The 16,923-nt window shown below is 39.0% G+C and overlaps 1 protein-coding gene across 1 annotated transcript in view; it reads right to left on the bottom strand.

Moving 5' to 3' along the window:
• Positions 1–16,923, bottom strand: part of LOC111157053 (HECT, C2 and WW domain containing E3 ubiquitin protein ligase 1) — a 453,548-nt gene that overhangs the window by 105,562 nt on the left and 331,063 nt on the right. Inside the window, exons 7-8 of the mRNA XM_022518266.1 lie at positions 3,126–3,268; positions 151–251 (exon numbers count right to left, since the gene is read on the bottom strand). Of these exons, the coding sequence (XP_022373974.1) occupies positions 151–251; positions 3,126–3,268 (244 nt within the window). The remainder of the gene's footprint in view (positions 1–150; positions 252–3,125; positions 3,269–16,923) is intronic.

Raw genomic sequence — 16,923 nt, 5'->3', positions numbered from 1 at the left:
GATCACTGCCTTCTGGGTCTCAGATGGAGAAGGGAGAGAACCACAAAACCTAGGACATGTCTGGAGAGAACCATGGTTATTGTATTTTAATAGAAAGGAACCACACCAACCCTAGGCTAGGACAAGACATGAAGTTGATGCCAAAAATACCTGGGTGGATGGAGGAAGTGATCTCAAACCGGAATTGCAGCTGTCCACTCACATGATCTGTTGGAAGCCTGCGGCCCAGTGTATAGCTGACCACCCTATCCCTAGAAGGAAATAAGCACCATTACAATCTGGTCAGTACCTCTCCTTAAAGATTAGACAGCATGCTGTCTATGCCGGTAGGTGAGATAGGCAAGTCCAGGGAGGCCCTGCTAACAGGAGGTGATGATCCACTCAGGTGCAGAGAAGACAGACAGAAGCTAAAGGTGAGGAAGTACATCTGCTCAACAGCAGTGAAAAAATTCAAGAAAATCCTTATTGAATATTCTACAGCAGGAGTCAGGAAACTGTAGCCCAGGGCTCAAATCTGGCCCTTTTTTTTTTTTTTTTTTAAATCTGAGCTCTGAGCTTTTTACATTTTAAAATGGTTAGAAAAAAAGCAGAGTAATATTTTTGTGACACATGAAAATTGTCTGAAATTCAAATTTCAGTTCCTCGAATAGAAGTTTTATTGGAATGCAGCCATGCTTATTAGTTTACTTATTGTCTGGTGCTGCTTTCATGCCACAACGGCAGAGTTGAATAGTTGAAACAGAGACTACGTGGTCCACAAAGCCTAAAATATTTACTACTTGGCCCTGTATAGAAAGTTTGCTGCCAACCTGTGCTCTAAGCCAAGAAACCCCCCAAAAGACAACCATAACAACAAAAAAGACATGGGTATCTTTGCCTGCTTTTCCTGTGCAGGCTGACGTTTTCCAGTGCCCTCAATGGACATTGCCAGCAAGAGAGACATGTCTTGGAGTCTATATACATACTGTCTAAGAAAGGATGCTGTCATGGTAACTGGAGCGGTCTGGAGAGCTGTGGAGTGCTTCCAAAGGGGACCTGCTGCAGGATGGACTGAAGCAAAACTGGTAGGTTGCTTTCCAGTTATGCTAACTCCACGGTCCCGCATACAGACTCTGAAACTCTGCCCTGGAGTCTGGCATATTCCCCTCTGCCCACTCAAGGCTATTTCTTGATTACCAAGAAGAGAATTATCCAGGGGGAATCAACGTGAAACTTTGCTTTCATAGTTTCATCAACAATGGAGCTTTAGCAGAGCGCTTTCCCCTCCCCCCAGCCCACCTTGGCTTCAATAGGAAAGGTAACTATTTTGGATATTCAAGAATCAACAAATCCAGTTTAATAATAACAAGACATATTCCAAAACTGTTTGTTACTCAAATGATTCTGTATTCACTCCATTTATTCACTGGGCATGCTAAAATAGAAAGATAAATGGCTGGCTGGTAGCGTTTTAATGTTTCTAGAAAATACCAGCATTATGAAACAGCCTATATCCCAATGATACACTGAGTTAATATATTTCTTTGGTCAGCCATAGTTTAGCGTTTGAGGTTCCTAGGAGGTCCATTAAATAAAGCATTATAGGGAACAAAACCCAATGAACCACAATCTTTATTTAGAAAGGACCTTGGTCAATATTATGAAGCAAATCTACTACGACCACAGGAAAGAGATCTTGAACCCAAAAACCTAGTTGAAATCAGGGGATGCTTAAAGACAACCAGGCAGTGAGACAAAAATTAAATTTGCTATTTGTTCCAGGCTTTTCTTTCTTCTGTCCCTCACTCACTTCATTAACAAATATTTTTTGGAGCCTGTGCCACGTGAAAAGTGTCACCGTTGATACAAAGCTTGTAACGCATAGGCCTGCCTTTAAATAGCTTACATCCAGCTAGAGGCATAAGGCAGGACTACTCTAAAAAGTTCAAGGAAGCCACTGCTATCCCACGTGAAGCTGAGGTGGTCCAGCTATAGGACTCAGGGAAGGTGGAGAACCAGCCTAGGGCTGGGGTGTTACAGGCAAAGGAAATGAAGGTGCCTTCTGAGTTGCCTTTATTTTACAAGCCATGATTATGCTATTTTTTAAAAAAATGAACGGTCTAGAGTCTTTTAGTCCCTATGTGCCAGGGACTGCTTTGCATTCTTTATGTACATTTGTTTGTTTGTTTAATCCTCACAACCATAAACAGAAAGCGCAAACACTGTGTCTGACACAAGGACATGGCTGTAGCTCCATAAGTGTCTCTCCCTTTGGCTTGAGAGTTAATGGCACGCCAGTATGCATGCAGATGCACACAGGCTACAATGCACTAATTAAATTATGATAATCATTTGTGATTCCAAAGTCCTGAAAATCCAAAAAGCTTTAAATGAAGACACTTGGAAATTCTACAAATTCTCCTCATTCCTTCAATATCATTCTAAGGGCTGCAGTGGCACAACACAGCATGGCATACATTTATGTCCCAAGAACTCTACCTAGCAGTTTCAAATATAGTTGCTGTTAACTAGGGAAATATATACTATATATAAATATCTCATCTGCTAAGAGTCTGTTTTAATGAGAATCATGAGAGGACATGAAAATGAAAGATACAAACAGAAACATTCTTAAATATAACTGAATTCTGCAAGTGACCTAATTGCTGTTGTCCATGAGAATTCATGCTTTTAAAATTTCATACATATTATCTAGCATTTTCTACAAATACTAGCATCTTCTAAATCTCTCTATGCTAGTAACCCAGCATTTCATCTTGTTATAGATGTCCCAAATGATTAAATGCTATACACAAGCAGAAATAATATTCTCGACAGCAAAATAAATTTTAATTTCTACCTGTATAGAAAAATACCCCATTAAGGGCTCCTTTCAGTATATACATCTTGGGATTTTTCTACTCTTCTGCAGAAATACCCAGTGGTACATAAACAAGAGGAAAGGGAAAGGTTGGTGTAACTTAATGCTGTGTCTCGAGCAACATAATTAATGGGAGAAGCCAAGGAAGTTCAATACCACCATTTTAGTCTGAGTCCCCACGAGACTACATTGTTGCGGCTTGGAGGTGTCCCCTCGCCTGCTCACTGAAGACTTAGTGATACTGAGGTCTCAGGCACAGGTTTACCCTATGGCGTGTCTTTCCAGGAGTCTTTGGACAGGCATCGACAGCTTTCCCAAGAAGCGCTTGATGATGGGGCGGCTCTTAGCAAACTTGTCCTTCACTTCAATTTCCAGTACATCAGTGGGCAAGGACACAAAGCTGAATTGCTGTAATGAAACAATATGTCACATCAATATTATTTGATATTGATCAAATAATATTTTATTATTTTGATAAATAATATAGTATTTTATTTATTTTTATAATTTTTATAAAAATATTTATTTTTTTATAAAAATAAACTTTATTTTTATAAAAATCATTATAAAAATAAATATTTTCATTTATTTTATTTTATTTATTTTATTATTTTATTTTATTTTCACCTCTCAGTTTTTAACTGAGAGGTGAAAGGGCTGGCCAATTCCCAGCCCATCTGCCTTGGATGAAGTCATTATAAAACATCCCAGTGGCAATATATATATCAAGGTCTTAGAAATGTTATGAGCCCTGTTTATTCAGTAAATGAATAATAATTACACTGAGGCACTTTTTTTGATGTTTAAAAATAAAGCTATTCTCCAAGATTTGAAGAATAAAAGCAGCTCACCTTAAAGAGAAAGAATCCACTTAGGTCCCATTATACTAAAGGTATTAACATATTTAAAGAAAGAACAAGCATGAAGTCATCTATAATTAAGGAAATGCACTTTAAACTATAACAAAATACCTCTTTTTCTTGATTATAATGGCAGAGATTTAAAAATGTTTCATAGTACCCTGTGTTCTTGACAGTGGAAAAAGAAATCTCGCACTATTGATGAACAATCCCATTCAACTGATTCAACCTTTGGGAAAGGAATTGACAATATTTACTGGCATTTAAGCTGCAAATTCCCTGCAACTCAGAATCCCAATTTTAGGAATTTTCCCTCTGGATTAACTTGCACATTTGTGCAAATTAACAATAGCAAAAGACTGAAAAGACCAAAAATATCCATCAACAGCAACCAGTTAAACTAAGGAGAGTAAATCTCTAAAATAGAAAACTCTGTTGTCATTAAAAAGAAACAGGTAAATATGTACCAACATGAATAGATACTTGAAAAACAAAGTAAAAAAGCAAGATGTATAACAATAGGAAGAGTGGATTTCATTTGTACTTGGAACTGCAAAGAAATTGCCTGGAGGGGTAGGCTCCAAACTTAGCCTTAGGAAGTAGGTTAGTAGGGAGGAGAGAAAACATCTTTTGCATTTGATTCATAAACTTCATTTTTTAAATAGCTGCATGACCAGTTAAATTAAGGATAGTAAATTTTTGAAACAGAAAACTCTGTTGTCATTAAAAAGAAACAGGTAAGTTAAATTAAGTAGGCTAGTAGGCTAGAGGAGAGAAAGCAGATCTTTTTCATTTGATTCTAAACTGTTCATTTTTTAGGGGCGCCTGGGTGGCTCAGTGGGTTAAAGCCGCTGCCTTCGGCTCAGGTCATGATCTCAGGGTCCTGGGATCGAGTCCCACATCGGGCTCTCTGCTCAGCAAGAAGCCTGCTTCCCTCTCTCTCTCTCTCTCTGCCTGCCTCTCCGTCTACTTGTGATCTCTCTCTGTCAAATAAATAAATAAAACCTTTAAAAAAAAATGTATTAAACTGTTCATTTTTTAAATAACTGTATGACTTTTAAAACAAAGGCAGCAACAATTAAAGAAAGATTGTAACCATCAGAAGGTGGCATAGTGAACAATGAAAAGTGTAGAAAGAATACACAACCTAACTTTATTCCTAAAGGAGCTAGAAAAAGAAGATCAAATAAAACTCAATGACAGCAGAAGGAAGGAAATAAAGATTAGAGCAGAAAGAAATGGTATAGAAACTAAAAAAACAAAAACAAAAACAAACAAAAAAAACCCAATAGAACAGATCAATGAAACCAGGAGCTGGTTCTTTGGGGGAAAAAAATACAATTGATAAACCTCTAGCCAAACTCATCAGAGAGAGAGAGAGAGAGAAACAGAGAGAGAAAGAGAGGACTCAAACAAAATAACAAAATAGAGAAATAACAACAAACACCACAGAAATATAAACAACTATAAGAAAATACTATGAAAAATTTTATGCCAACAAATTGGGCAACCTGGAAGAAACTGATAAATTCCCAGAAACATAACCTATCAAAACTGAAGCAGGAAGAAACAGAAAATTTGAACAGACCAATTACTAGGAAGGCAACTGAATCAGTAATCAAAAAACTCCCAATAAACAAAAGTCCAGGAGCAGATGGGAATATAGGGGAATTCTACCAAACATTTAAAAAAGAGCTGATACAAATTGAGGTTGATACCTCAACAAAATACCAGCAAACCGAATCCAACAATACATTAAAAAAAATCATTCAGCACTATAAAGTGGGATGTATTCCCAGGATGCAAAGGTGATTCAATATTAACAAATCAATCAGAGTGATATTTCATATCATTAAGAGAAAGGACAAAAGCCATATGATCATTTCAATAGATGCAGAAAAAGCATTTGACAAAGAACAATATCCACTCATGATAAAAATCCCTCAACAAAGTAGGGTTAGACAGTATGTACCTCAACGTATATGAACATCATACTCCATGGAGAAAACATCATACTTGGAGAGCTTTTCCCCGAAGGTCAAGAACAAAACAAAATGTCCACTCTCACCACTTTTATTCAACATAGTACTGGAGTCCTAACTACAGCCATCAGATAAGAAAAAGGAACAAAAGGCATCTAAGTAGGTAAAGAAGAAGTCAAACTTATTTGCAAATTATTTTCAGATGACATGATGCTCTATACAGAAATCCAAAAGACCACCAAAATACTGCCAGAACTGATAAATGAATTCAGTAAAGTCTCAGGATACAAAACCAATGTACAGAAAACTGTTACATCTCTATATATTAATAATGAAGCAGCAGAAAAAGAAATTAATAAAACAAACCATTTACAATTGCACCAAAAAATAATCAAGTACCTAGAAACAGACTTAACCACAGATGTGAAAGATCTGTACTCTAAAAAGTATAAAACATACTGATGGAAGAAATTGAAGAAGGCACAAAAAAAATGGAAAGACATTCCATACTTATGTATTGGAAGAACAAATATTGTTAAACTGTCTGTATTACCCAAAGCAAGTTACAGATTTAATACAATCCCTATCAAAATACCAATAGCATTTTTCTCAGAACTGGAACAAACAATCCTAAAATTTGTATGGAACCACAAAAGATCCTGAATAACCACAGCAATTTTAAAAAAGAAAAACAAAACTAAAGATGAACTATCTCCAGACTTCATGTCATACTACAAAGCTATAGTGATCAAAACAGTATGGCACAAAAATAGACACACAGATCAATGGAACAGAATAGAAAACCCAGAAATAAACCCACAATTATATGGTCAATTAATCTTTGATGAAGGAGGAAAGAATATGCAGTGGGAAAAAGTCTCTTCAACAAATGGTGGTGTGAAAACTGAACAGCTACATGTAAAAGAATGAAACTGGACCACTTTCTTATACCATTCACAGAAATAAATTAAAAATGGATGAGAGACCTAAATGTGAAACCCAAAACCATAAAAATCCTGGAACAGAGCACTGATAGTAATTTCTCAGACATCAGCTATAGTAACGTTTTTCTAGACGTGTCTCCTGAGGCAAGGGAAATAAAAGCAAAAATAAACTATTGGGACTACATCAAAATAAAAGCCTTCTGTACAGCAAAGGAAACAGTCCACAAAACTAAAAAGCAACCTAAGAATGGGAGAAGATATTTGCAAATGACATTTCTGATAAAGGGTCAGTATCCAAGATATATAAAGAACTCATGAAACACAACACCCAAAAACCAGATAATCCAATTAAAAATGGGCAGAAAACAAGAACAGACATTTCTCCAAAGGAGACATTCAGATGGCCAATAGACACACAAAAAGATGTTCAACATCGCTCATCATTAGGGAAGTACAAATCAAAACTACAATATATCATCTCACACATATTAGAATGGTTAAGATCAACAGCACAAGAAACAAGTATTGACAAGGACATGGAGAAAAAGGAACACTTGGGTACTGTTGGTGCGAATGCAAACTTGGTGGAGCCACTATGGAAAACAGTATGGAGATTCCTCGGAAGTTAAAAATAGAACTACCTTGGGTGCCTGGGTGGCTCAGTGGGTTAAGCCTCTGCCTTTGGCTCAGGTCATGATCTCAGGGTCCTGGGATCAAGCTCTCTGCTCAGCAGGAAGCCTGCTTCCTTCTCTCTCTCTCTGCCTACCTCTCTGCCTACTTGTAATCTCTCTGTGTCAAATAAATAAATAAAATCTTAAAAAAAAATAGAACTACCTTATGATCCAGTAATGGCCCTACTGTGTATTTATGCAAAAACCAACCAACCAACCAACCCCAAAAACACTAATTCAAGAGGATATATCCACCCCTATGTTTACTGCAGCATTATTTACAATATCCAAATTATGGAAACAGCCCACCTGTCCATTGGTAGATGAATGGATAAAGAAGATAAAAGAAGAATGAAATCGTGCCATTTACAATAACATGGATGGAGCTAAAGAGTGTAACACTAAGTGAAATAAGTCATAGAAAGACATATGGTTTCACTCATATGTGGCATTTAAGAAACAAAACTAATGAGCAAAGTGAAAAAAAGGGACAAACCAGAAACAGATTCTTAACTATAACTAAAAAACAGAAACAAACCAAGAAACAGATTCTTTTTTTTTTTTTAAGATTTTATTTATTTGTCAGAGAGAGAGAGAGAGAGAGCGCGCAAGAGTGAGCACAAGCAGATAGAGTGGCAGGCAGAGGCAGAGGGAGAAGCAGGCTCCCTGCTGAGCAAGGAGCCCGATGTGGGACTCGATCCCAGGACGCTGGGATCATGACCTGAGCCGAAGGCAGCGGCTTAACCCACTGAGCCACCCAGGCATCCCAAGAAACAGATTCTTTACTATAGAGAACAAACTGATGGTTACCAGAGGAGGTGGGTTGGAGGATGGGGGAAATAGGTGTTAGGGATTAAGGAAAGCATTTAACCATGACGAGTACCATGTGATCTATAGAGCTGTTGATTCACTATATTGTACACCCAAAAATAATATAACACTGTATGTTAACCATACTGGAATTAAAATAAAAACTTAATAAACAAAAAAAAAGTGCAGAAAAGGAGAAAGTACATGTTGGCATTGCCTAGCTCAGACTACCTGGGAGAAGGGAGTTATTAATAATATTGAACATCACAGTACCCTTAATCAAGGGTTGTATAACAGCTGAAATATATAATTACTTCCTTTTACCGTGATTAATTTCTAATAGCAATCTTTTAACTTTCGTTGATTTCTAATTACAGAGATTAAGTACGTTAAATACACTAATGTTAAAGTCTCCTTTGTACCATGACAACAGGCTAAGTCATGCTGCAGTAACAACCAAATTTCAAGTTTCAGTGACTTTTGAGGGTAAAGTTTTGTTCCTTGTTCACACTGCCATTGAGGGCTGGCAGAGGGCTCTGCTAGTGACCACTCAAGGAGCCAGTCTGATGAGCAGACACCTTCTCAAAAGTTGCCAGCCACAGTGACAGAGGAAAGGGGACTCTGGGGGGGTCTTCTCCCTGCAAGTAAGTGTTCACTTCCAAACCCAACTCCTCGTCAAGACTAGACACGTGGCTCAGCCAACTACAGGGAGGACTTAGGATCCTATAATGTGTCTGGGAGGCGGAGAGCAGAAATATTTGACAAACAGCACTAATGACCTCCGTACCTCCATGTAGTGCTTCTAATTTCCATAATACATTAGTATAGTTCAATTCCTAAGAATCAATCATTTCATGTACTAACAAAACTTACGGACAGGCAAACTTGAGGCTCAAACCAGGAATAGGTACTTCTCTAAGAAGGCCTACCTAAGCCAGAATCCAGCCCCAGCAACTGTCTCAGATCCTTAAGACTTCTAGATCTTTGATCCAGTAACTCCATTCTGAAGTGTACTGTAATCAGTATCCTAACCTAAATGTCAACAATAGGCTAGGTACATTGTAGTAAATGCATATGATAGAATAGTTTATAATTTTCTAAATTATAATAATTTATGTTTGGTTTATATGTATAGCTATAATATTATAATGTTGAACAAAAGATAGAAAATGCTTGTTTTACAATGTTAAGTGATAAGAGCATCCTATTCTTAATATTTAATTCGTGATCACAAGAATATGAATTACATGAATAAAAAACTGGAAAGAATTACAATCTTTTTTTTTTAAAGATTTTATTTATTTATTTGACAAAGAGAGATCACAAGTAGGCAGAGAGGCAGGCAGAGAGAGAGAGAGGAGGAAGCAGACTCCCTGCTGAGCAGAGAGCCCGATGCGGGACTTGATCCCAGGATCCTGAGATCATGACCTGAGCTGAAGGCAGAGGCTTAACCCACTGAGCCACCCAGGCGCCCCTACAATCAGTTTTAATAACAGTTGTCTTTCCAAGTAGGATTGTTTCCCCCTATTTCTTTTTCTGTATTTTCCATACTTCCTGTAATGAGCATATATTATTTTCAAAATGAAAAACTTAATCACCTTTATTAAAACAAGAGTATTTCTGGTTATAGCAGCCTACACTGGACACCAAAGTCAGCTTAGCAAAACTCACTGTGAAATTAAGTAGTAATGCTTGAGTTTTTCCTTCTTTCCCCATCAAGCTCTCCCCACTAGGCCCTTCCTTCCATTCCATAGATCCTGGAGTCCACGTAAGCCCCCAGCTATGTGAGGTTCTTCTAAGAACCAGTGAGCAGCTCTGAAAATGTAAAAGTCTGTCTATTCATGAGCAAGCTCCTTGTACTGGTGAGCCAAGGGTGTTTCTCCTGGCTGCTTCTGTTGACCTGGCTTTTACTTGAAGCTCCTGAAGAACCTTTGGTGTGACATTGGACTTGGTTTTTATTTCTAGTTCTGCACATCCAAATTCTTGAGTCTCATGAACAACCTCCCTGAGGCTATGCATCTTCAATTGTCAAATGGGAAAAGAAGTTTCATTCCATGTTAAATTAAACTGTATTATTTCCTTCCAATTCTGCTCTATCCAGACTCTATCTGCCACATCCACTACAGATCTTCAACTTACAATGGAGTTACACCCTCAAAAATCCATTTTAAATTAAAAATATCATAAGTTGAAAATACATGCAATGCATCTAATACTAAACATCATAGCTTAGCTAGCCTGCCTTACACATGCTCAAAACACATTAGTTTACAGTTGGGCAAAATCATCTAATACAAGCCTTTTTTTTTTTTTTTGCATATCTCATGTAATCAATTGAATACTATACTGAAAGTGGAAACAGAATGATTGTACAGGTACAGAATGGTTGTAAGTGCATTGGTTGTTGACCATCATGATCACCTGGTTGGGAGTTGTGGCATCACCAGATAAGCTAAGCATCATGAAAGTGTAACACACCCATATCCCTAGCCCAAGAAAAGATCAAAATAAAAAATTTGAAGTATAGTCTCTACCGAATGCATATCACCTTTCATGCTGTCATGAAGTTGAAAATTGCTAAGTCCAGTCATCATAAGTTGGGGATCATCTATCTATCCTATCTCCTTCTCCTTTTGACTTTCTAATTATTGTACTTTTTTCAAATTCCCTACCTCATTTCATCTGGCCCATAATGACCAATAATTCCATAGCTGTTTGTAGTAATCCATAAGGCCTGGTTCAAATACCTACAGCTCAGACAAAAGCTATAGTTTCCTACTGCTAATGTTCCCTCTGTCTTTCTATCCAGAGAAATGGCTTGGCTATTGGCCAAAAGAGAAATCTCTGAACTGTATCTGCAAAAGATTTTTTGAAAAGATGCATTACTGCTCTAAGCCCTCTCTGTTTGGGGAATTTTATCTTTTTTATCCTAATTCACCTGTGAAAGAAAACCAATGTGGCAAATGAAGGAGCCAACCCTGAACATTCTTAGGGTCTAAAGTCTGGCCATTTCCCACTTCACCCTCTTTTTGCTCATGGGCATCCAAAAGCAACTGAAACATTGTTGGTGAACACTATAAAGAAAGACTGCTGCTTGAGGGGCACCCAGATGGCTCAATTGGTTAACATCTGACTCTTGATTTTGGTTCAGGTCATGATCTCAGGGTCCTGGGATTGAGCCCCATGATGGGCACCGCACTCAGTGAGAAGTCCGCTTGAGATTCTCTCTCCCTCAACCTCTGCCTGTCCCCAGTCTCTCTCTCTCTCATATAAATAAAATTAGAAACTCTTAAAAAACAAACAAACAAACAAACAAACAACACTGATTGACCTGTGAGCTGGACCCAGACACAGCTCTTTGCTGCAACACACCCCCATCCTTGGGATGTGGGTTTGCTTGCCTTTCTTACTGCCAGAGGCTGCTCCAAGGACACAGCCTCGAGATGGTGATGTGATGTTGAAAACAGCTGCATGGTGCCTGTGACTAAACCCATTTAGGGCCTCTTCGTCACGTTTTAAGATTTAGAGGGTAGGTATGGGGATCCATTCATCTTGCTGCTGCCCAAGACAAGCCTCATATGTAAGTTCCCTTTGTTACTGTTAAAACTGCCATCTACCAACCTGGAATGGCATGCCTTTCTCTTCGTCTCTCCCTGCCCTCCACATATGGGGTGTGGTTTCAGACTACACCTGGGAAGTCTCCCTGGAGAACTGTGAATCTACAAACACAGGCTTGGACCAACCAATCCATAAATGGCTCCTTATCTCCACCTAAACACAAGACTGTCCTAAACAAAGGAACTCCTGGTGTCCCCAGGGTCAGAGAAGTTAAGTTCTTCAGGTCACTTTTCCATTATAGCATTGGATTCTGTTCTTGGGTGTACTTTAGGCAAATAATTGTCAGATCTCTTACACTTGGGCAGCAAGGGCAGGAAGAAAGCTGTGTAAGGCCCAACACCTGGGTATAAGCTGGAGTGTTATATGCAGTACTCCTACAGCATCAAGCCTCCTTTTGGTTAAAAGTAAACTTCACAGAAAAGTAAACTTTCCAACACAAAGTAAAAGTTTTGCTTAAGCACATATTGTTGGGACTCTTATTTTTTGCTTTGGGCCATTGGTACGCAGCTCCGGCTCTCGTTAGAATAATCTGGGAAGCTTTCACGAAAATACCTGTAAGTGGATCCCCTTCTTGACTATTTAAATCAGATTTCCTTGGGGGTGGAGCTGGGAACTGGTTATGGTTCAAGCTTCCCAGTTTACTTTGCTGTGCACCCAGAATGAAGAGCCACAGTTCTCTGAGTAACAATCCATTTTAACTTCAAATACTCTCATTGTTAGGAAAATATTCCTTAGATCAAATCTAAATCTTTTTCTGTGGCTTAAATATTTAGTCCAATGATTCATAACCTATTATTCATCCCCAATTTAATAATTTTTTATTTTGGTCTTGGCATTCTTAATAATAGCAGCGGATGTTAGTGGGTGTCTACCCAACAGATGCCAGTAATACCTAGTTGTGACAACCAAACATAGCTCCAGACATTGACCAATGTCCCCTGGGGGAAAAAAAATCACCCCTGTTGAGAACCACTGACGTAGGCCTGACAACTTCAGTTTTCCAGAGAGATATGAGGACTGGTATTACAATCTGTGGGGAAATTTGTTTATTTTGGTTTGCACTGTTACTCAATATGCCTTTTATAGAAAGAAGATACTTTATTTATTATGTCCCATTTTGCTTCAGGAAAAATACGAGGCAGATCTTTTATAAAAAGAACTTCCATGAATTGAACTTATTGAAATAAAAAGAGTAGCTAATTAAAGGGAATATTTAGTTGGCAATTATGTAAACTGGCAGCAGTTCCACAATGGGAAAGAAATCAGGAGTGTCATTAATGAAGGAGGCAATGACTCAGGAGAAGGGGAATGTTGTACACTCACTCAAAAACACTCACTGAGCACTAACTCTGAGCTGAGTGCTGATGGCACAGCCACCACCCTTAAGTGCTGGGGCCTTAGGTCTCTAACCTTAAGAGTCACAGTGTTTATGTTGCAAGTAGACAACCGTAAGACAGGAAGTGCTATAGTGAGAGTCCCCAAAGGCTCATCCTAATGAATGAATAAAGAGAAGAGCTATGATGGTGGGGAGGAGCCTGATGGACAGGTAGAGATGACATCCCAGAGGGTGCAATGCTTTAAATGAATCTCAACACATAGGCACACATCTGCCAGGTAAAGAAGATGTGGGAAAAACATTCCAGGGAGAGAGAGTACCATGGACAAGGGATTGAACTTCACAGAATGCACAGGTCCCTTTGGGGACTGTGCACTGCTCAGTATGTTTGGGTTCTGGTGCGGGTCATGTTGTGAGATAAAACTCCTGGCCAGAGCTTGGACTTATTTCAAAGGCATCTGGGACGAATTGAAGGATCTGAATCATGCAAATGACAGACACACAAAGGTCTTGCATTTGAGGAATGTAGTAGTGCTGAGGAGGTGGTCCATACATATGTCAGATCTGAAAGTTGGCAGATCAGGTAAGACAAGTGAGATATGAGGAGGAAGACCAGCAGGAAGGAGGAGAGGGTGGCAGATTTGTGGACTGGCTAAATGTCGGTGAGAGCCATGGCATGTGGGAGAGAATGAGGATACAAATTTCCAAGATTGGATTCCCAGGATTGAGGGCATGTGGGAGGAATTATATTTAGGAATAAGAGAGGGGTTGAGTGACCAAATGTCCCAAAGTAATCAGAGAACAGCGTGATGGAAATAAAGAGTTGGGTATCAAACAGTTGACTGTAAAGAAAGCTGAGAGTTTTTGATATTTTAACAAGATCTAGGGTTTAAGTGTTGGAGTGGATGGTTGGTGATGAATGGAAGTGAAGGTCAAGGAAACTGAGGAGGTTAAGGAAACTGGGAAGTTTGATAAGTCATTTGTGTGGACCATGATCATCCATAATAATAGGAGGTCTTAGGTAGAAAGGGAAGATGTCACCACAGGTAGAAACGTCTTTACTGGTCATGTAAATGAGTCCTTTAATGGGACTCATCATTGCCTCAATGTAGCTAAGATGATACGGGTATCAATGTGAGGGTGATATGATAATAAAAATGAGGAAATAGTCGTGGGAAATTTAAGAGACATGTTCATCATGATCTGGAAAGTATTTTTCCATTGAGTGTTTAAGGAGGGGTATGAGAAAAAGATGACTCCAGTATTTAACAGCAGTAGTATAGTGTTTTGTTTATAAACTTATGCAAGTTGGAAAAGGTTGAGAATCGAAAAATGGCAGAGACAGTTAACTTTGCTTTCGAAAAGGTAGGAGGATATTCAGGAGTAAGGCAGGGACACCAACTAGAAGGCAAGATTATGTAACTGGTGATATGGAGTAAGAGTGGTCCAGTTTGGTGAAACAGGTCAGTTAGAAGGGACATCTAGTTTTGCCTTGCCTCTCCTGCAGTGGGGCTTAATAGGGAAATAAGTCAGTTCCGTTCACCAAAGGTTGCTGGTACCAACCAGCCAACACTATTATTCATTGCTAATGAAGTTAAATGGACTAGGTCTGCTACTTCCTCTGCAAAAGTTCTTCAAAGAGGAGGAAAGCAGGAAAGAAGCAAATGGAGCATACAAACTGCAGCTACTCTCCCTTGGAACCGTGCATGGTATATGGCTTTCTATCCAGGTGGCATTATTCATTGAGTTTAAAAATGGCCCTTGAAAGCAGGGCTGCCTAAAGTCAGGGACAGAAAAACAACTCCATCAGTAGAGCAATACTTGAATCAAGAGGAACTTTTTAACTCTCCCTAGCAACATCACAGGGTTTTATACTAAAAAGGGATGGCCCTGGAGTCCAGGCGTAAGCCCCTCTAAGCAGTGTGTGGCTTAACTTTGTGCTAGGAAGGAAGTGCCAGAGACAATTCTGCTGGGACATGAGCCTTGTAACCGCAGGGAATCTAACTGTTTTGAATAGTAAAGTCTGCTCTTGCAAATTTGTGATATATACGAAGTTTCCATCTCTTCTAATGCCCAAGAGTGAACGAACTGGATTTTGACAGGGCCTCAAGCATCTCCATATGAGCCTCTAAGAATCCCCAGCTTCAGAATACAGTATTCCCAATTTCATTTTTAGGTACTGCTATGGCAAAGTTAGGCCAAGATTTACTCGTGGCTTGGTTGAGTGGGAAGTAAGATCTGTATGTGTGTGCCTATAAATATGTAATGTGTATATGATTACATATTACACATAAAATATATCAAAAGCAAAAGTGTATATTATATATACATGTACTCCATCTATATCCATCCATATCCTTATCCACATCTATATCTCTAATCTTTTATTTCTGGAGATGATTCCCTTAAACACTTACAAAGAAGGAATAGGATTAGGTTACTAGATTGGAAACAAAGACCAAAATTTGCTGTGTGATCACAAGCAACTTACTTAACCTTTCTGTCCTGACTTTATGGTACCCCTCACAGAGTAGAAAGAAAAGAGCTCTTCTTTCATCTTCAGCATCTGCACATGCTTTGTTGGTAAACTGCCATAATCACTGATGTGGTACCTCACCTGAGCACCTTGGGCCACCCTACTTGTTCTTGTACTTGCAGAAACTCAAATCCAGTCAGTCAGAGCCTAAACTCTCTTACTGACTCTCCATTCTCCCCTCTTCACTCTGGCTGCACTGGCCTACATATGGCTCTTGTCTCCCTGTATTCAGCTTCTCTCTTACAGTTGCCAGTAAAGGTATGTCTCTGAAACACAGATCTGATCATTTCATTCTCCTGCATAGCTATTTCCTTTTTCTTCTCATTTACAGGATGAAATATAAATTTCCCAATGACATGTCCAGCTCCTGCCAGCCTTTCCAGGTCCATTTAACATACTTATTCCCTGAAATACTCAGAAATGAAATGGAATACTCATTTTCTTTCACACATTCTCAGATTTGCTCTTTGCCTGGTAGTTGTTCTTTCCTTATTTCCTTGCCATGTTACTCAGGCTTTAAAAACTCATTCACATAAAATTTATTCCGTGAAGCCTCCTCTGACTTTGGGAACCACCAACAGAGGCAGCGACTCTTCTTCTGCTTCAATAGCTCCTCTATAGTCCATTTATTTTCTTGTGGTTAATAAGGATGCCCATGTAGTATCTGTTTTTAATAAAGCTGTTTGCACACAGAAGCCACACATTACCTTTGTATTCAGCACACCAATAAATGAGGTAATGAATGACTGGCTAGTTCTTGAAGTAATTCCACTCCATGTGAAACACCAATGCTGTAAAAGTGGAATACACTCCAAGCTTGTGAGTGAGCCAAAATATTCTATGAACACTAGATTGAAGTATCAGTGCCCAGGCCACACTAGTTATTGTTCTGGAAGAAAACCTGGGAATTATACTATAGTGGACTTTTCTGAAATAAAAGGAAAGTGAAACTCCTCATTTGGGTATGTGATGTAGATACTCACAGGCTGGCAAAGATGAATAATAAATGTGGTAGGGAGAATTCTGAGATGATCCCTCCAGCCTCCAGTTTCTCCCTTCTCCACCCGTGCCATATAACCCCCTCCACGGTGTGGGTGGGGCTTGTGAACATGATGGATGGGACACCCATATTTGGGAATTACCAATCAATGGACTTTGACCTAATACAAAAGAAAATAATCTGGGTGGGCCAGACCCAATCGGGAGGGCCCTTTAGAAAAGACTGGGTACTTTTTGAAGTCAGAGAGATGAAAAGTATTGAGACAGATTTGATGCATGGGAGAGTCCCCATTACTGGCTTTGCTGA

This window comes from Enhydra lutris, unplaced genomic scaffold, assembly GCF_002288905.1.
Source record: "Enhydra lutris kenyoni isolate GAN:26980312 unplaced genomic scaffold, ASM228890v2 scaffoldscaffold51, whole genome shotgun sequence".
In the NCBI taxonomy this organism is placed as follows: Eukaryota; Metazoa; Chordata; class Mammalia; order Carnivora; family Mustelidae; genus Enhydra; species Enhydra lutris.
Note: the sequence above shows the minus strand (reverse complement) of the source record. Positions and strands in the feature narration are given on the sequence as shown.